At 43.2% G+C, this 20720-nt stretch overlaps 1 protein-coding gene across 1 annotated transcript in view; it reads right to left on the bottom strand.

The window, feature by feature from the left end:
• PCSK2 (proprotein convertase subtilisin/kexin type 2) overlaps nucleotides 1-19267 on the bottom strand; it is a 230315-nt gene extending 211048 nt beyond the window's left edge. Inside the window, exon 1 of the mRNA XM_061126390.1 lies at nucleotides 18785-19267. Coding sequence (XP_060982373.1) covers nucleotides 18785-18961 — 177 coding nt within the window. The 5' untranslated portion in view covers nucleotides 18962-19267. The remainder of the gene's footprint in view (nucleotides 1-18784) is intronic.
• Between the last annotated feature and the right edge of the window lie 1453 nt (nucleotides 19268-20720).

The raw sequence follows: 20720 nt of genomic DNA, 5'->3' as shown, positions 1-20720 counted from the left end.
CAGTAAGATACTTCTCATATATCTCAACTTTTGTGTGCATGCTTAATCACTTCAGTTGTGTTTGACTCTGCAACCCCATGGATTGTAGCCCATCAGGCTCCTCTTTCCAGAGGGATTCTCCAGGCAAGAATACTGGAGAGGGTTGCCATGCCCTCATCCAGGGGCTCTTTCCAACAAGTGTTATCTTCATTAAAACACACACACACACACACACACACACACACCCTTTTTTTCTTCTTTTACACCATCACCTTTGTCTCTTAAGGCAAACTCTGCATGGTTCCAAAAGGAAAGAGAAAAAAGAAGTGAAAGAAGAATTCACAGCAAATTGTCAGCTTGAAGGTTCAGGCTGGGTGACAGTATAATAACGCTGCTAACTCAGACTTGCAGTTTTTAGAAATTCTCTTTATGCCATGGAATGTTATGGATCCCAGCAACGCTTCTGTCTCTCTTGCCTCCTTTTCCCACGGATAACCATGGTTCCAAGCTAAAGCTCCTCTCTGAACCCATACGCTCGCTTTCCTCAACAGCAGGGAACTGGCTGCCAATCGTGAACAGATAAAAAGGTGTGCTAAATCCTCCTAGAGCCCACACCTGTCGCCCTTTAGACCAGGGTCCCTTCCCCTTAGGCAACCCTGGGATGCTGGTCTGCGAAAACAGTCTCCACCTCAAATTTTGTGCTTCTGTGCATTTGCTGTTTTAGGAATGACCACTGCTTCTCACAGGTTCTCAAATGGGTCCAGTAGAGACAAAGTTTCTGGAAAAGTGTTAATAAAAGGGAATAGAGCTACTCTCGTTTCCTGAGTTCTTTACTGCTCAGAGGTTCATTTCTACTAAGATTAAAAAAAAAAAAACCAAAAACCCTATCTTACTCCATCCGTTATCACTGAGAGTCCATCTGTTTGATTTTAACACAAGGTTTTCTTGTCTAGAGACCGTCAGCTCTTCCTTTCTCTCATTTCTTTATATTTTACCAGGGGACTTTCCTGGTAGTCCAGTGACTAAGACTCCACGCTGCTCAATGCAGGGGGCCTGAATTCAATCCCTGGTCAAGGAACTAGATCCCACATGGTGCAACTGAGAGTTTGCATGCCACAACTAAAAGAGTTCACATGTGTAAAATTTTAAACTAATTTTTATTGGAGTATAGGTGCTTTACAATGTTGTGTACAAAGAGTTTCTATTGTACAGAAAAATGAATCAGCCATACATATCCATGTATTCCCTCCCTTTCGGACTCCCTCCCCATTCAGGATACCAGAGTGCATTAAGCAGGGTTCCCTGTTGTTAAAAACAAAACCAAGAACAAGTATTATTGTTCCTGCAAAAACAAAAAAAGAGAGAGAGCAAGAGGGATCCTGCATGCTGCAATGAAAGATCAAAGATCCTGCAGCCTCAACTAGGACCCGGTGCAGCCAAATAAATTTAAGTATATATATGTTCTTTAATTGTTAAAAAGTGAATGGATCAAGGACCATAACAGATCCCTTGCCAATGAAGACACACAAGTGGCAAACAGGCATATGAGGAGATACTCCACATCATATGTCATAAGGAATTGCCAATTAAAACCACAGTGGCATATCACTACACATCTATTAGAGTGACCCAAATCTGGAACACTGACAGCATCGAAGGCTGGTGAGAAGGTGGAGCAACAGGGTGTCTTATCATTGTTGGTGAGGATGCAAAATGGCACAGCCACTCTGAAAGACAGTTTGGCAGCTTCTTAAGAAGCTAAACATACTATTTCCATATAATCCAGCAATTGACGTCTTGGTATATGCCCAAATGAGTAGAAAACTCATGTTCAGACAAAAACCTGCACACAGATGTCTAGAGCAGCTTTATTCATAACTGTCAATATTTGGAAGCTTCCAAGATGTCCTTAGTAGGTAAATGCATAAATAAAAAAAATTCAGTGTTTGCCAGAGGTGGTGGGGGCTGAGAAGAACAGGTAGAGCACAGAGAATATGGGGGAAGTTCAAATATTTTGTATGATATTATGATGATAGATATGTCACTATACTCAGGTCCAAACCTATAGAATTTGCACCAAGAGTGAACCCTAAGGTAAACTCTGAATTTCTGGCATTTATGATGTGGCAATATAGGTTCACCCTTGGTAAAAAAGGTGCTATTCTGGTGGGTAATGTTGAAAAAATGTTGATAAAAGTAGACAGCTTATGTGTGTAGGGGCAGGCATATATGAGAACTATCTGTACCTTTCTCTCAGTTTTGTTGTACACTTCAAATTGCTTTTTTTAAAAAAGAGCAGTATGCTTTTTTTTTTAAAGATTTTTTTTATGTGGGCCTTTTTAAAAGTCTTTGTTGAATTTGTTACAACATTGCTTCTGTTTTATGTTTTGATTTTTTGGCCATGTGGTATGTAGGATCTTAGCTCCCAAAGCAGGGACTGAACCTGTACTTCCTGCATTAGAAGTGCAGAGTCTTAACCACTGGACTGCCAGGGAAGTTCCTTAAAGTTGTTTTTTAAAAATAGTCTTAAAAATAGACTTTTGGGCTCAGTGAGAGAAGGAGAGGGCAGGGTGATTTGAGAGAATAGCATTGAAGCATATACATTACTGTATGTAAAAGAGATAACCAGTGTGAGTTTGACGTGTGAAGCAGGGCACATAAAGCTGGTGCTCTGTGACAACCTGGAGGGGTAGGGTGGGGAGGGAGGTGAGAGGGGGTTCATGATGGAGGGGACACGTGTACCTTATGGCCAAATCATATTGATGTATGGCAAAAAAATAAAAAATCACAATATTGTAAAGCAATTATCCTCCAATTAAAATAAATAATCTTAAAAATAGTCTTAAAAATAATATAGTCCATTTAAGAAAGAAAGTGTTAGTCATTCAGACCTATCTAACTCTTTGTGACCCCATGGACTGTAGTCCGCCAGGCTCCTCTGTCCACGGAATTCTCCAGGCAGGAATACTAGAGTGGGTAGTCATTTCCTTCTCCAAGGGATCTATCTTTCTGATTCAGGGATCAAACCTGGGTCTCCCATATTGCAGGCAGATTCTTTACTGTCTGAACCACCAGGAAAGACACCCATTTAAGTGGATTTCAATTGCTATAATTACCCAAACAGGGCAGCATGTTGGCAATGAAATATAGAGTATGTGTCTTTCTTTTTTTCAATTTTTATTTCTTATTTTTATTTCTTTTGATCATTCTTTTTCTTTTATTTGTTTGAGGGGGCATGTTTGGGCAGTGAATAGCATGGAGATGAGGACTTGGGCATTTTGAATAAATCCAGTGATTCTAAAACTATAAAAGGAGATAATAATTGGAACTATTCAATAAGAAGTCAATCCACTCTTAGCAGACTGGCATAGGGATGCCCAGCAAATGATATGCTATCTCATAAAAATCAATCAACAAGAAACAGACCAAGACAATTTCATACTGAAGGCAAATAAGCCACATTATTTAGATGAATAAAGTAAATATGATTTCACTAGAGAGTGGAAGGCTTGACAGCTCCTTTGAACAGATGCCGCTCAAACAGCAGAGGAGCCTAATCGTTTATTTGTGCCTTCAGCTCCTCTGTCAACAGGAGGAGGCCTGTGGTGTGAGGATGCCATGTCTTTCAGTAACCAGATGTGACAGAAAATCTTACTCAGCCCGAACTTATCAGGGCATATTGTAAGGGTCACCTGATCTGAGAAAGCCCTTTGTGTGTAGAACCAGAAGCCAACTGCTGAACAGAGCTTTCCACACTTCAACACATAAAATAGGTATTTGTAAGAGCTGGATGAAGCCATCAGATCAAGTGAAGTTTTACAAGCTAAAGAACTATAATATGTTTTTCTTTGCACATAAATCTGAATATGTCACATTGCTGTCTGTAGAACCCAGCCCTTTCAAAGCACTTTGTCTCTGCAGGGCTCAATAAAAACTTGTCAATAGAATATAACTATATGGATGAATGTTCCTTTGGAATTAGCTATTTCTAAGAGAGGCGGTCAGCTATTTGAGGGGAAGATAAAGGGGAGAGGGGAAAATCCTTGATCTAGCACTCAGGACACCTGGTTCTAAACCCAGCTAGCTCATTTCTAAGCTTCTCCTAAGCATTGTTCTCCATGGACAACACTCAATTCTCTTCTGTCATGCTAAGAGCTTCTCTTGCCTACAACTAAGAGCAGCAAAAGGCAAAACAGCTTGGGATGTCCATGATTGTTTGTTTCTGTAGACCTGAGCTACTAGTCCACAGTGGGATTCAAACTCTGGTTTATTCCCAAGAACTACACAACTGATTTACATCAAGTCTAAAATGACAGACAATGAGACAGGTGAAGAGTAGCTGAGTCTCAGCCTTATTCACACAGACAGTTCCTTTCTAAACTAAGGAAAATTTCCATGTATCATCTCAGAAATGAAAACCCAGTACAGGCACTGTTCCTTTGGAAATCAGGGAATAAGGGGCTTATCTGGTGTGCTGAGATGACATTTCTGTCTTGGCTTTTCTGTTTGATTTGTACATCAGGGGGCTAGTTTTAGATTCATGTATTTGTGTATTGGGGAGGAAGTGGGATGCATTGAATCATTTTGTTCTTAGCCGGAATAAATTTCATGGACAGAACTGGCTACCTCTACGAGCCATCACTGTGGCTATTAGCAGCTCTGATGTCATCACCCAGTGGCAATGGGGTAAAAGACAGGTAACCTGATTCCCTAATAGCAACATCTGACAAAAGGGATGGTGCTACCTGCTTCCAGGATATGAATGGTTTCTTAGGACAAAAGAATAGGCAGCCTCTACCCCCAACTTCATTATCAGTTCAACTTGTTATCCTAGGGTTTCCTGTATGTGGCCACTTGGTTATACTTTCCAAGAACCTTTCAATGCCCCCTTCTATTTAGGCACAAAATTCCAATGCCTAACATGGTGTGGGTGAGCCCTCATGAACTGTCCTCAGTCCACTTCTGTGGCTTCATCTCCCCTCTTTCTTAGCATCTAGTCAGGTGATACTAATTGTAAACCTTATACAATTCCAGTGCATTTTGTTTCACCTGCTACACCATCCTCTATAAACCCCCTTTTACCTTAACTCGCTGAAATTCTGAGCCTCACTGCAAATCACCTCAACTTGACCTTGCCTGCCTTGTGAAGACTCCCCTTCTGCTTCACATGTTGGATATCACAGATCCATCACAAAATACATGACCAGGACTCTGGTTGCCTATGACAAGCACTCTAATTTATCTGGGATTTCTGTATTTCACTTATGCCCTCTGTGCAGCAGATGATTTTTTTTTTTAATTTAGTTTTAATTGAAAGATAATTGCTCTACGGTCTTGTGTTGGTTTCTGCTAAACATCAACATGAATCAGGCATAGGTTTACCCATGTCCCCTCTTACTTTACAGCCCTCCCGCCTCCCTCCCCATCCCACCCCTCTAGGTTGTTACCTAACCCTGGTTTGAGTTCCCTGAGTCATTCGGCAAATTCCCATTGGCTTTCTATTCTACATGTGGTAATGTATGTTTCCACATTACTCTCTCCATACATCCCACCCTCTCCTTCCATCCCCCTGCAGCCATGTCCATAAGTCTGTTTTCGATGTCTATGTCTCCACTGCTCGTGCAGCAGACAGTTTTAATGCCCTTCCTGTATCCCCTTTCCCTGCCCTGGAGGTCACTGTAGACAGTGTCTCTCTGTGCCAAAGTCTTCATGCATCTCTCTGCTGAAGGAGTTCTCTGACTGTGGATGCATGCTTGGTCTGCTTGGGGCGGGCAGAAGTACAAGGGATTTGCTGCCCCTCAGGTGTAATCTGATGAAGAATGGGGGCTGGTGGCTACATTTCCTGGCTTCCTCCTCCTTGGATGGGATAACTCAGAGATGGTATAGCTCCCAGAGTGTCCTGTAGGAGAATGTTGCACAAGTGGTCCTCATTTTTTTTTTTTTTAATGTGGAACATTTTTTTAAAAGTCTTTATTGAATTTGTTACAACATTGCCTCTGTGCTATGCTTTGGTCTCTTGACCACAAGGCATGTGGGATCACAGTCCCCCAACCAGGGATTGAACTGGCACTGCCCATATCAGAAGAAGTCCCAACCATTGGACCACCAAGGAAGTCCCCCTCATTTTGCTTATGTCTCTCCATATCAGTTCCTTTGAGTGGTTCCCTCCCTCACTGACTTTGAGCCTGACCAGATGGCTTTCTTTGGCCAATGGGACTTAATAAATGTAACACAACCAAAGATTCAAAAAGTGTTTGCACACAAGAGTTTGATCTCTCCTCTATATCTGAAACCTTTCTTACTTGTTCCCAAGTCCATGTTTGGGGTCTGATATCACACTTGCTGAGTATGCTAGGTACATGTTTATTGAATGGACTAAACCTTCTTCTGCTTGTATGCTTCCGTTAATAAGACTGTGGCTCCTGTTACTTTCTTTGTCCATTAGTTTCAAACTCCCATAACTTTTTTTTGGTCCTTTCCTCCTTTCTAAGTTCATGGCCAGAATGGCTTGTTTCAGGCTTCAGCTTCTGGGTCCAAATTTGGCTCACGCCTTGCCTCATTGCAGACACAACTCTTCAAGGTTCCCTTGGCCTGATTCTGTATCCCATTCCCCCATGGTACTACTCCTGGACTCCAAGAGACCAACAGGGGCTTATTTCCCAAACCCCTTCCCACATCTTGGGCTCTGCAAGGTCTCACTTGGTCTCCTATTCTTGATTGACACTCCCTAGAAACACAGGCAACAAGAACTGACTAGAATCAACTGTTTCATGCCAACTACCTTTTTACATGCAAACTCCATCATTTTTTAAGAGAACTGATAGCGTCCTGATGAAACTGACATTACCTCCATCCCCATCCCCAACCCCTGCCCTCACAGACTTGGAGGACAAGCTAAGGGCAAGGAAACAGAATTTGTGGATCTCCTTGCTGTCTTCTGCTGCTGGCTTCTTAATTTCTCCTTAAGTCTCCTTAAAATCTCCTTAAGATTTTAGGCTATTAATGGTAATTAATTAATTGAAGTCATTTAACACAGGCACAAATTAGGATATTCTTATAACTGTTCCTAACATGCTTGATTTTCCTGATTACAGTATCTCATAACACATCTGTTTGTCATTTACTGAGCATCTAATGCTATTGCGAAGCCTTTTGAATTTTTTCTAACCACATATTTTGATATTTATTGAGTACTTGCTAAATGTACGGCACTGTGTTAGACACTAAGGAGGCAGTCAAAGAAATACAAAATTCTTATTCTACCTTTTACTAAGTATAAATCCAATAGATTGTTGTTTTAATCTCTGCATCTATGAGCAGTTTTGTTTGGGAACCTGGAATCCATAAAAAATGTAGGTGCAAAACTGAAAAGCAGACCAGGAGGACCTGAAATGAACTGGCAAACAACAAGTTGGTTTACGCGCCTAATCACTCAAAGACATCTTGTTCAGTCTGGTTCTCTCTCTCCTCTAGTGTGAACACATCGTTTGAACCACAGCAGGAAGCAAAAGGGTTCAAATGTTCATTGCAAATTTCTGGGAACATAAACATCACATTTCATCTCCTTTTCCTCGTGTATAAAATTTGGGGTTAATCTAATGTCTTTCCAAGATCTCTTCCTGCTCTGATAGGCTATAATTCCATAACGTCAGTTATTGGCTGTCAAAATTTAAATGAGTCTGGATAAACCAGTTCGAATAACCAGCAGGTACCTCACAATATTTTGGTGGGGTATGAATTGCTGAGTGGTCTGACAAGTATTTAGAAATCATTATCATAAAAATCATTAAAAGCAAATGAGTTTAAGTCACCATAATAATACTTTTCCTCTTTCTTGAGTTTTTAAAAAATTTTATTATTGGAGTATAAGTGCTTTACAATATTGTGTTAGTTTCTGCTGTATAACGACGTGAATCAGCTATATGTGAACATATATGCCCTTTTTCTTGAGCCTCCCTCCCACCCCATCCCACCCCTCTGGGTCATCACAGAGCACCAAGCTGAGCTCCCTGTGCTAGACAGCAGCTTCTGCTAGCTGTCTGTTTTACACATGGCAGTACATATATGTCAATGCTGTTCTCTCAATGCACCCAAAATGTCCACCGACAGATGCATGGATAAAGGAGATATGATACATGTATACAACAGAATATTACTCAGCCATAAAAAGGAATGAAATTTTGTCATTTGTGGTGATGTGGATGGACCTAGATAGACCCTGTCATACAGAGTAAAGTCAGAAAGAGAAAAACAAATATCACGTATTAATACATGCGAATAAAATGTAGGAAAATAGTACAGATGACCCTATTTCCAAGGCAGGAATAGAGACAAAGACTTAGAGAACAGATGTGTGTGAATGTGGTTATGGGTGGGTGGAGGGTGGGACAAATTGGGAGAGAAGCAAGACTTTTCTTCTTGTCCCCCCTTTACCACTATGTGAAGGAATTGTCAACACGTGATACTTCCACTTCATCTTACTGACTGCAGCCTCACAGTTTGGCTTCCTTCCTGTAGCAGACACTATCAATTTCCTGTTCAAATCCCTTTGGACCCCAGCATTTAGTGCATGCAAGCCTCTGGATCTACTTGTCTGAGAATTTTCTCTGGCGGCCAAATTATGCTCTGTTTGAGCATTTGCCAAGTCAAAATGCTGCAGAGTCAATGCCACCCAAGAGAAATCATGAATCAATGTCTGATTGGAATTGGTGTATAAATACCCCAGTTCCCTCCCAACTCAGGCAGTATGATTCTGAGACACGATTCTAAACCAGCTCCTAGAGTTTCCTAGTGGGACTGAGTTCCAGTTACTCATAGTGACAACTTGTTATGTGATACACCCTTAATTCCTGCCTTCCCTTTCTCAATTGCCCACTCCCCTGCCAATATTGACTAGAATCACTCCCTGAATAAACAATTTGTATTTAATCCTTATCCCAAGGACTACTCCTGGGGACCCAAATCAACATACTTTTCTTCCCATGTGCTAAGGTGGCTCCTCCAATTTTAATAATGACCTCATCTCTAACACCAGTGGCCACTGTTGCCCCATCCCTCCTTTCCTAATCCTCAACTCCATTCTGTTCACAGTCCTGCACTCTCTCAATTATCCTTCCATATCCCTAACAGTCCAGGTTCTGTCTCCTCTTTCTCCCTCCATGTCCAAAGTCCCCAGAAATTTTGTGCTCGAACCTCTTCACTTCATTTTCTCTCAACACTCTTCCTTGGTGATGCTATTTAGCTATGGCACCACTGAGGTGCATGTGGATGGATGCTTGTGCGTTTGACTTTCAGCTTGTTGATCACCTTCATCTCTTTTTGGCTTTGGTAACTCACCTGCATGGACCTTATCATTGCCTGGAAGTGCTCAATTTGGGGAGTCTTGAGTTTCAACACCCTACTCACCATATCTTTCTTCTGTTCAGCTCTCTCACTACTAATCTCAATTAACCTTTTCTTCTACTTTTTTGATATTCCATTTTTTAAAAACTCCATTGCTTTTTCTCCCCACTTCCATCACCCCCATTTGAGTGCTATTTAAGAAAATGACTCAATTGGTGATACTATAAATCTATGCTCTCCTGCTTGGCCCCTTGGTACTGGCCAGAAGTCATTGCTGGCCCTCTGTCAGCATCTTCTCCCATTCCCATTTTCAGAGCACAAGAGTTTATCTCTTTTGAAGCCTCCATCCCAGCCCTGCTTTCTTCACTCTAAACATTGACCTTGCCTCCTACATCTTTGAAATAACTGTGACTCCTAAGTGGATATTCTTCCCATATCATCCTCTGTGACCTAAAAACTGAACTTCATCTGCCCACTCTTCTCTTTTTTATATCAAAGAGAGGAGAGTTCCTTTTTCATGTGCTGGCTCATCCCTTCACTTTTAAATAAAACCCAGCTAACCAGGAGATGCACGAAAATGAAGAGCTCGGGATTGAAGAAGTTCTGGTAATAGGGCTTGTGATGAAATTATATTTTAGGAAAAACTAGAAGAATTGGATGTTTAGGGGAGTCAACGTCACATTTAAAGTTATAAATGAAGGACCATTCTAGGATCTTACAATTTTCTTCATGCTCTTATCAACTTTATAATGGGGGGAGGTATTAACATGCTGTAACATTCTTAAGTTTATTTCATTCTATGTCAGAAAATTAAGGGTTTGTGTCAATGTTTCATTTGCAACCTAAGACTAAGAATTTATTATTTCCAACTATTCTCATCAGAGGACTTCAGCATATCACAACAATACCCAAAATATCATGGTCAAATAGCTTTAGGGACAAAAATAATTTGTCAAGAGAGTTTATTGCCTTTTCTATATGTAGAAAGCCATGTAGAAGCGATCAACTAATATCCAATCATTATATTTAGGTTAGAAGAGTTAACTCAGATATAATTTTTGATTCCCTGACAATCAGAGGATTTTAGCCACCAAATCATCTTTAGCTATAACAGATACATCTTAGTAGAAAAAGTCAAACTAAAATTCTTGTTTTTTAACTGCCCTGTGGTTATTTGAATCTCAAATAATATATTCTAGAAATTTTGTAGAGGATTTCTATTCAAATGATGAATCTGAGCTCAAATGTAAATTAAAGTTTCTGTGTAGTTGGGGGAAAACATTTAAACATCAGGTTTCATATTTTATTTTTAAAGCTTGACTTCTTTGAGTAGTTACACTTGAATATATAATTATTGCAAACTTAACTATCAGCATCACTCTCTGATGTACTATAACATTATGATCTATAGCTAATAAGACCTTCTGAAATAGAAACTGATTTCTAGATATTCACTCATTTGAGAAAAAGAGGTATAATTTCCCCCTTCTTTTATATTTATCAGGTTTTAACTGCAGGCGTTATTTTCTCTGCTCAAAGAACTCATCTATTCTAGTATTGATCATTTCTAAGTCAGGAATTTCAGGGAAACACTGGAGTCTGTCAGTCAGTGATTTGCTGGTTGTTAACAACTTCTATTTCCTAAATTTCTGCCTATAAATAAATGGGTACTATAGGAATAATTTCTTAAAGACTAGTTCTTCACATACCTTCTCTCTGAGTTGGTGAATAAATCATTGTTTTGTGACCCAGGTGCCTGTATCAGTCAAGAAGCACATAATGAGTATCCACTATGTGTAGGGCATACTGGTTGTCAGCAGGAGGGGCAAAGTGTTGAGTGGATTTTATATTCTTGGAGAAGACAAGTTACAAGGACCTGAAAAGTTGGTTGACATTATGAGATGAAAATCTAAGAACTCTCGTATAAGTCTTTTTAAAATACTATTGTTGCTATAATTTGGCTTGGTTTAGTTGCAAGATTTGGAGAATCATTTCAGCAATAAAGGGACATTTATTGAGAATGTATTGGTTTGAGTAATGCTGGTTGTTCTAAAAATAAAATCCTGAATCTCAGTGCCTTAATATAATAATCTTTCATTCAGATAAAGTCATCTAAGTCAAGAGTCAGGGATGTGGGATCCTCTCATCTTTTGACTCCGCCATCTTTAGCTTTTGCTTCCAAAGTTACTGTTCTCAATCACATCAAGGCTCAGAACAGAAAAGAGTGTGGAAAATCAACCTACATGTAGTTTTTATGCATCAAGCACAGAAGAAATGCACATCACTTCTGTTTACAATACCTTGTCTGGGATTATCATATGATCATATCTACCTGTAAGGCAGGCTGGGAAATGAGGTCTTTCTGTAGCTAATACAGAAGAGGAAGTTAGTTTGATGATTAGCTTTAAGTCTGTGTCACAGAGTTCTTTGGCTGAGAAGTTGAGCTGGAAGTTATTAGAAACTCAGATGAAATATTTGCATCTCCCAAGACCTGGGTGGGCGCTCTAATGCCAACTACACTCTATTCTCCATTCTATAGCAAGTAGTGAGTCAAATTTCCTAAGGAATCCGGTATGATTGGTGGAGATAATTACCATGGTCTATAATGAATTACAGATCACTGAACTATTTGGGCCAGGCCATCTCATGGACCATGGCTGATTCATGGATGGGTTGCCATTGGGTTGAGTGTCTATTCTTCACTTAATTGTCACTCCTGAGAAGGTACAACCCACGAAAGCTTTCTTGAGTAAAAAATATTGCCAGATCATCATCTTGTTATTATTACTACCACCAATAACAGGCCTTTATTCTACACACTCAGCACTGTGTCCAGAACCTGACATGCACTATATTATTGATCTTTCACAACCCCCATATTTTATTAACCATTTCAAATAAAACAAGCCTCTGAGGGATTTCATTACTAAGCCAAGTCTCCAGCCCTGTCTAATCCAAATCGCATCATCTTTTCCTTTAGACATCACTGTTCCTGGTTTCCTTTAACTACAAGAGGGGCACTGGGCATGGTGATGTCTGTAACAGATGTGACTGGTGACTGGTCCAAGGAGAGGAACAGATTATGTGCAATGGAAATTCCCAAGAGATAAATGCTCTGTTCTAGAACAATCAGAGAAGGTGTGAGGGAAGAACTTGGACTTGACCTAAGTCATAATGTATTAAGTTGGGGTCCAAAAGGAATTCATGGCAGCCATGTTGGAGAAGTAGGGTTCGGGGCTCTTTTCCTTTAGCTAGTGCAGGAGTAGATCTTGTAGTCAGAAAAACTGTCCCTTAAGGGCTTCCTAAATAGGAATCCTTTTGGAAACACTTAGGATCAAATCTATTTCCTGTTATTTCTGCCTTCATCCCCCAAACAGAGGAATATGGCCAGAGAATTCTTTTGACTGACAAAATTACTTGCATTGGAAGTGAAAGTAAAGTTATACAATATGGATTCAATATCCTAGGGGTATTAAGACACTATTAAAATGGTGAAAATAAATATTCAAAATACATATATCTGCCAAAAGATTCCTATCCCTAATAGGTAAAGAACCTCTACAGCCCAATATTAAGACAGATAACCCAAAAGAAAACATTTTAAGGGCAAAACACCTGAACAGACACTGCATTAAAAAAAAAATCCAAAACACAAATAAGCATACGAAGAGGCATTCAGCTTCAATGGATCATCAGGGAAACACAGAGTACAAATCACAACTAGACACACTACGTACCCATCAAAACAGCTAAAAGGAAAAAGGGATAAAATATCAAATGTTGGTGGGGATGTGGAGCAATCAGAATCTTCACACACGGCTCGCAGGCATGCAAACTGGCGCAACTACTGTGGAAAACTGTTTACCAGTTGAGGTTAGGGTTAGGCTGTGGTAGGCAGAATTCTGGGAGGGCCCCCAGTATCTCTGCTCCCTGTGTCCTGTGCCCCAAATAATCCCCTCCCTTTGAGTAAGAGCAGGATTGTGACTATGACAACTTTCCTTCTGTGATTAGAGTACATCACATGGCAGAGGTGAAGAGGTTTATCAAATGTACTTAAGGCCCCAAATCAATTTAGTCTGATTCAAAAGAGTCAAAAGAGAAGTTTTCCTGGGTGGGCCTGACCTAATCAGGTTAACGTTAACCAGGGACTGTCCCTTCCAGAGAGCAGAGATCTGAAGGGTGAGACTGTGTGAAAGCTTATGGAGGAGGCCATGTGGCAAGGTCATGAGGGTCACCTCTAGAAGCTGGGAGTAGTCCTGGTCCTACAGCCAGCAAGAAAATAAAGATTTCAGGTCTGCAACTACAATGAGTTGAACTCTCATTAAAATCTAAATGTGCTTGGAAGAGGATTTTCCCTTAGTTCTGCCTCTAGATGCAGACACAGCTGGTCAATATCCAGAACTCAGTCTGTGAGGCTTTAAGCAGAAGCCTCACGAACCAACTAACATGTGCCAGACTCTTTATGCAAGAAAGAGAAGAAATAACCAATTTATGTGGTTTTAGGTCACTAAATTTGTAGTGGTTTGTTATACAACAAAGGAAAACTGATATTCCTAAGAATATTCCCAACAGAAAGGTATAAATGTATTCACCAACATACATATACTACAATATTCACAGAAGCAATATTTTTTAAGCAATTTAGCCTGAAGCTAAAAACTATCCAGGTGAGCAAAAGGGGGACTTTTGGAATGCTGATAATAGTTTATCTCTTGATTTAGATGCTGGGTACACATGTGTGCCCATTTAATGAAAAATTTTCAAGCTGTGCTCTTTCCTAAATTCAGTTCAGTTCAGTTCAGTTCGGTTGCTCAGTTGTCTTCAATTCTTTGCAACCCCACGGACTGCAGCATGCCAGGCTTCCCTGTCCATTACCACCTCCTGGAGTTTGCTCAAACTTATGTCCATCGAGTCGGTGATGCCATCCATCCTCTGTCGTCCCCTTCTCCTGCCTTTAATCTTTCCCAGCATCTGGGAAAGAAATCTTTCCTAAATTATACTTCAATAAAATTAAAATGACCAGAAATTTACTCTTTCATTACCTAATAGTATAATTACTACTAGACTAAAAACCTTTTAACAATTATGCATATAAAAGTGGTCACATGATTTTACTTGTGTAATCATCCTAGCCTCAGTCCTTCATGAGCAAAAAATAAAACTTTACAGTAAAAGAAAAAAAACTTAATTGTCAGTCGTTTGGATTTCTACTTTAATTCTCATATTCTTTTTGGCCAACCCTCAACACATTACTTTGATAAATAATTTTCATCTTATTTTTCAAAGGAATTAAAATTGGCAGTGTATTGAAAATTTTAAAGCAATCTTTAGAATAATGTCTTTGTCATTGTTGTAAACTTACTCATTCTTCTGGACATATACATCTGTCTTACAGATCTGGGCCACATCATGATAAAATAGAAAACTTTAGTTTCAACACACCTTCCTGAGGGCAAAGTTACAGGTACATTTATTCCATTTTCAAGAGGAAATATAACTGTTTGCTCTGGTCTTGTGGAGTTAAGCAAAATAATTGACAAATATTCATTCAGGCTCTTACACATAGGCCACTGTGCTCAATATAGACACTATAAAAAGACATAGTATATTGTCTTTTGGAAGATTTACAACCTACCTGAAGAAGTGCATATTCAAGCACACTAATGACATATGCTCCTATAATACCAAATAAGTGTTAAATACAGAAAAAATAAAAGGAAAAATAACTGAATTCTGAAATGGTGCCCAAAAGGCAAAGTATTTGGCAGTCAGGGAAAGCTTCCTGGAGGCAGCATGATAGAAAAACAAAATTATTTTCCATTTGGCTTTAAATCTGAGGGCTGCTTTTTAACTATCAGATATAAGCAGTTACTTTTAACCTCTTGGAGCTTTAAAGGTTTTCATCTGAAAATTAGAGTTGATGCCAATAATTTCTATCTTACTGATGTGTGAGATGAAATAACTTAGTAAAAATAGCAGGCCCTCCCCCGTCCTTCAGATGAATAACTGCTGAGACTCTCTGTTGTCTTACACTGAGCATCTAGAAGGTTGGGGTGATAGGGAGAGGAAGGAAAAGGAAGTGTTGAGGGTTTAAAATTAAAAATAGATAAGAAATGTTGACCAAAGTACAGTACAGCATGCTGAAAATAAGACTGAACAGTGTTTGGGAAACCCAGAGGAGTAATGAAAGAAGTTTTCTTACAGGCTGGCAAATCCAATAATAGCTGGCATTGGTAAGGAAACCAGAAATACAGAAGATTCCATCCCTGAATATTTACCTTTTAAGCGGGAAGACACTACTTAAACCCATGTTTACTTACATGTACGAACTGACTGGGCTTCCCAGGGGGCGTTACCAATTAAAAAACCCAACTGCCAATGTAGGAGATATAAGAGACTGTGGGTTTGATCCCTGGGCCAGGAAGATCCCTTGGAGGAGAGCATGGCGACCCACTCCATTGTTCTTGCCTGCAGAATTCCACGGACACAGAAGCCTGGGGGCTATAGTCCATAGGGTCGCAAAAAGTTTCATGAACTGACTAGGGAACAAGTAATGAAACGTCACAGCTTAAGTCGTGTAGTCTTTGCTTTTTCATCCCACAGGAATTTGGAGACGGGAAAGCTCATAGCATCAGGGAAGCTTGGGGACTCAGTCTAGGAGGATGGGTGGACATGGATCCAAAGGAGGAAAAGAATGTTTATTCTCAACAAGTGTAGTTTCATGCAACAATTCATCGGAAGTACCTTGCCATAGACTGCCTTTTACTTAAACATGTCTCAGAGCAAAAATCATGGGATAAGAGTACTTCTGAGAGATCATGGAAAAGTAAGGAAGATGTGGCAAGGTAAAAGCCCATCTTTCCTAGATGGGAATTGCAAGTTTGAGGCTGTAAGACAAAGGATGGGAAAGAAGCTGAGGTGTCTGATTTCGCCCCAAAGTAGGAGTTCCCTAAGATTCCAAGTTAAGTGTATGCAGAGGATTCAGATTCTTTTATGAGATTGTTTTCTACACCGTGTTGCTCAATTCCCATCACCAAAACTGTAAATCCCTTGTTGAGCTGTTCACCACCATACAAAACAGAAGCAACTTTCTTAGAAAACTAATGTTAAGCCATGATCTGTCTCAGCTCCACATTTTGCTTACATTGCTAAGATCAAATGCTAAGGGCACAGTTTCAAAAAGGAGAAGTTAACAGGATAATGTCGTCAGCCCACTCGATGGAAAAGGTCTGGTAGGGGGTGAGTTGGTGTTTAGTTGCTCAGTTGAGTCCCACTCTTTTGCAACCTCACAGACTGTAGCCAGTCATACTCCTCTGTCCATGGGATTTCCCAGGCAAAAATACTGGAGTGGGTTGCCATTTCCTTCTCCAGGGGATCTTCCCCATCCAGGGATAGAACACGAGTCCCCTGTGTTTCTTGCATTGTAGGCAGGACTCTTTACCACGAAGTCACCTGGGTAGCCCGGGTGGGGAGGGCGGGGAGAGGGTTAGATTTTCCCCACCAACTGCAGCTCTTTTACAAAGGTGGGGTTTTTAAAGAGCTTGCTACCACATCTCTTTTCATACCCTAAAGTCGAGCATGCCCTGCAGAGCAGGTAGCTTGGAGTGCTATATACTAACAGGTTAAAGAGCGTAAGTTCATCTCTGCTTCTTCCCTTGTGTCCCCGAGTCCGTTCTCTACGTCTGCGTCTCTATTCCTGTCCTGCAAATATCTGAGTTTAAATTCTTGACAGTTTTCATCCTGGACCCTTATCTGAGGTAATTTCCTTATCAGAACCATAGGCTTCATAATAACAGCAGCTTCCCAGAGTTCTTGAGAGTATTAAATAAAAGTGTGTATAGAGACTCCATCACCCCCACCCTCCCAACCCCCCGTGACTGTCAGCTAGTAATAATCACTACTATATTTATGCGCCTGGTTCCTGGATCTTGCCAAGTTTGGGGGCGTGAGGGTAGGAAGAAGGAGGGGATGCTTGTTTGTTGTGTTGGCGGCACCCTGAAAACAGCCCCCAGACCCCAGGCCCCAGCGGCGCGGGATTCCTCGGCGGGTGTCTCCTCTTTCCGCTCCACCCACGCTTCCTTCGCGAGCAACAAGTTCCCCCGCAGGAGCCGCCCGCGCGCCTCCAGCAGCCCTGGCGTCTCCTCCCGGACCTCCGTCCGACTCCCTGGCAGACCCATTTGGGGGTCGGGACCTCGGTGGCCAACGCCCTACGGAGGCAGGAGAACCCGCAGCAGGTGGAAGGAGCCTGAGCCGCGGCTGGGAGGGAGGCGCCACGCGTGGGAAGTCGGGACCGACTCCCCAGCTCGCGCTGCCCTGGCGACGCACAAGCAGCACCCGAAGCGCCCACCGCTCAACTCAAGAGTCTTTCCTGGGGTCAGGAGGGAGGACTGGGACCCGGGATCCCACAGACTTTCCACCCGGCCAGCCCTCCGGTCGCTAGATCGCACGCAGCCCTCGGTCCTCCAGATTCTGCTCGCCCCGTTTTCTCTCTGCCCTCTCACCCCACCCCACCCCTCGTCAGGTCCTCTAAGGACACTTCAGATCCCTGGCAGGACATTTCGCAGGAAGCAAGTAGATCAGCCGCGGCCCCCATCCAGTGCTCTCCACTCCCTCGCCCTCGCAGACTGGGGACCCTGGAGTCTCCGAAGCAGTCCCGCGGCATCCCGGCTGGGAAACGACTGAACTCTGACAACTTCTTGGATGGGGATCCCCGCTTTCTGGTGGGAAAGCCAAGCCGGCTGCCCACGTGCAGGGAGAGACACCCCGACTTCTCCGAGGGGAAATCCCCTTAAAATCTACCTCCCCAGCGTCTACCGCCGCAAGTTGAGAACTAGGGAGCCGACTGAGTGCGCTTCGAGGTGGGTGGGCAGGGGCGAGCTGGGCAAGTTTCAGCCCTCGATTTTGAAAAGAAAAACCAGTTCTGTTTCCAAGTTTCCTGGAGCTGGTGGTCGTCTTCCCTGGAAAAGAGCCGGGACCAGAGTCAGGCAAGGGAAGTCCTGGCGCAGGGTTCGAAAAGCAAGCAGAGGAACTGCGATGTCCAAGCTTCCAGCCCTGTGCCTCGAAAACTAGCCTTTCTCCGGGAGATGGGGGCGGGGGGCACATCCCCGACGGGTTAGCCACGCCAAGCCCAGACGGCCGGCACTTCTTGCCTCACCCCTAGGCAGCCTTGAGAACTTGGTCGCTCGGACAGCAGCCCGGGCGCACCGCATTGTTTGAAAGGTGTTATCCTGTTTTCTCCACCAAGTCAAAGGGCGATCAATTGTTTTCATGACCTTCCGAGTAGAATTTGAAGGGCATTTTAATTACATAACCCGTGAAAGATCACCGGAGGCGATGTCGTGTGAAGAGCCGATGGCAGAATATCTGCATCGCACAAGAAAGAAAACTTGCGAATCTGCAATGAGATTGCGCAGGGCTGCCACCGTTTAGAAACAAACATGCGAAATGCAAGGGAGATGCTTACCTTTCGGACTCCAAAACCGTGCTCTGCTGCAACTTGGCGAGCTTCTTCCTCCCCGCCTCTGTGCAACTCCACAAGAAAATGATTCGTGAAGACCGGTCTCTCGGCAGATACAAAAACCATGACACAGAAGAGGAGCCCCGCGGCCGCCTTCCCCTGGGAGATACAACCACCTCTCATCTTTCTTTGGGAGTGAAAAGTGGTGTCAGGAGGCGCGCAGGATGGCGGAGCAGGGTCCCACAAGGAAGGTCCAAATTAAAAAAAAAAAAAAAAAAAAGATGTAGTTTTTGTTGTTGGTGTTTGTTTTTTGAAAAATCTTTGTGTAGAGGAAAACACTGATTAGGGGTTTGGAAAGAAGCAAATCAGTGTGTGTTCTCCAGCCTCTGGCCGGCGGGGAAGCCGTGTGGTCGGGCAGCCCGGCTAGCTCGCAGAGGTGCTAACGTGCAGAGCTGTGTGTATCTCAGAGAAAGAGCGAGTGTATCTGTGCTTGATGCTAAATCTGCATTTTCAGCTCCTCCTCGGCTCCAGTTCCATCGGGGCGGGAAGAAAGCACCAGCCTGAGTGACGTGCGCCCTCCGGCAGCCAATGAGGGCTGCAGAGGCGGCCGGCCTCACCCAGGGCCGCCCCGGGCCCGCCCCTGTCCGCCCCCGGCCCGGCCGGTCCGCCTCCGCCCGCTGGGGGCGCCGCGCGGCGAGCCCGCGCCCCCGCCCCTTTCAGCACCCTGGAGAGCGCCCCCATCGCCGCCCGGGCCGCGCGCTCCCGGGAAAATCCCCCCAGCTGTAATCCGGTCGGCGGCGCCGGAGTGATGTCATTGTTGGTGGAAATCTGTGGGGCTCTGCAAGGGAATTACGGTGTGCGCCGCTCCCGAGGCCCCGAGGACAGCTAGGGCACCGGCCTATCCCTTCTCTGCGTCCCTATTTATTTTCTGCTGCAAAACAACTCTCTCGGTCTCTTTCCCTCCCTCTCTCTCTCTCTCACACACAAACACGCGCGCGCGCGCACGCACGCACACACACACACACACACACACACGCACACACTGAAATCCTACTCGCTTCCCCTTCTCTCAATAACAAAGCGAACATTAACTCTCCTCCCGCCACTTTGAGCAAATCCCAGGGCAGGCTTAGCTTCCCTTACAAGCAAGGAGTGGGGGAGCGGGGGAACGTAGCCTTCTTGGGGTGACTCTTGGGGGCGAGTGTGCAGGAGCGAGCTATTTTTTATTTTTTTTGTAGGCTACAGGCGGATCTGGAACGAAACAGCTGGGCAGCCTGGCAGGAGACCAGGCTCGCCCCCACCAGCAAGTGGGATCAGTTGAGACTCCTCCAGAAGTCTGGGCTGCTCCGCGGAGACCGCCTTCAAGACGCCTCGGCCGGGACTGATGCCTGGAGGTGCCTTCTCAGGCTTGGGGACATGGCCCAAGGACAGGGAGGGTGCGTCTTGGGGAAGGCACAGCCACAGATCCAGGGACTGGGATGACACTGTCTGAGTATCCTCGACTGGGGCAAATTCAGGCCAAGTGGCAGAGGGTCAACTAAGTAATCTAGTTAAGCAATGTGCACTCACGTCCTAGGAACTGCTTACTACTGGCTTCTTTCTGCCCTAGTGATAGGAAGCAGGGAGGCAATGTCTGCAATAAAAAGAGTGCGATTGTTTTAAAGCAACTCAAACAGTGTTGAGTTACACAGTGTGTACACTGATCTCAACTGTGTAGCTCCAAAGTTCAAAATCCTGCCTTACTTGAATAAGAGATAAGAGGTTCCCCCCCACCCCAGACACTTAACTATATGCGATACATCCAGAGCAGGGGAGATGGGAAGGAGAGAGAGAGAATGAGAGAGAGATTATAATAATCACACATTACATATATGTGTGTGTGTATTTCAGATGTCCTCCTTTTCATTTTAGCATGAAGTTGGAATCTACATAAGAAAACCAC

Source organism: Dama dama, chromosome 23 (assembly GCF_033118175.1).
Source record: "Dama dama isolate Ldn47 chromosome 23, ASM3311817v1, whole genome shotgun sequence".
NCBI classification, from domain to species: Eukaryota; Metazoa; Chordata; class Mammalia; order Artiodactyla; family Cervidae; genus Dama; species Dama dama.
This window is presented reverse-complemented; position numbering and strand designations above follow the sequence as displayed.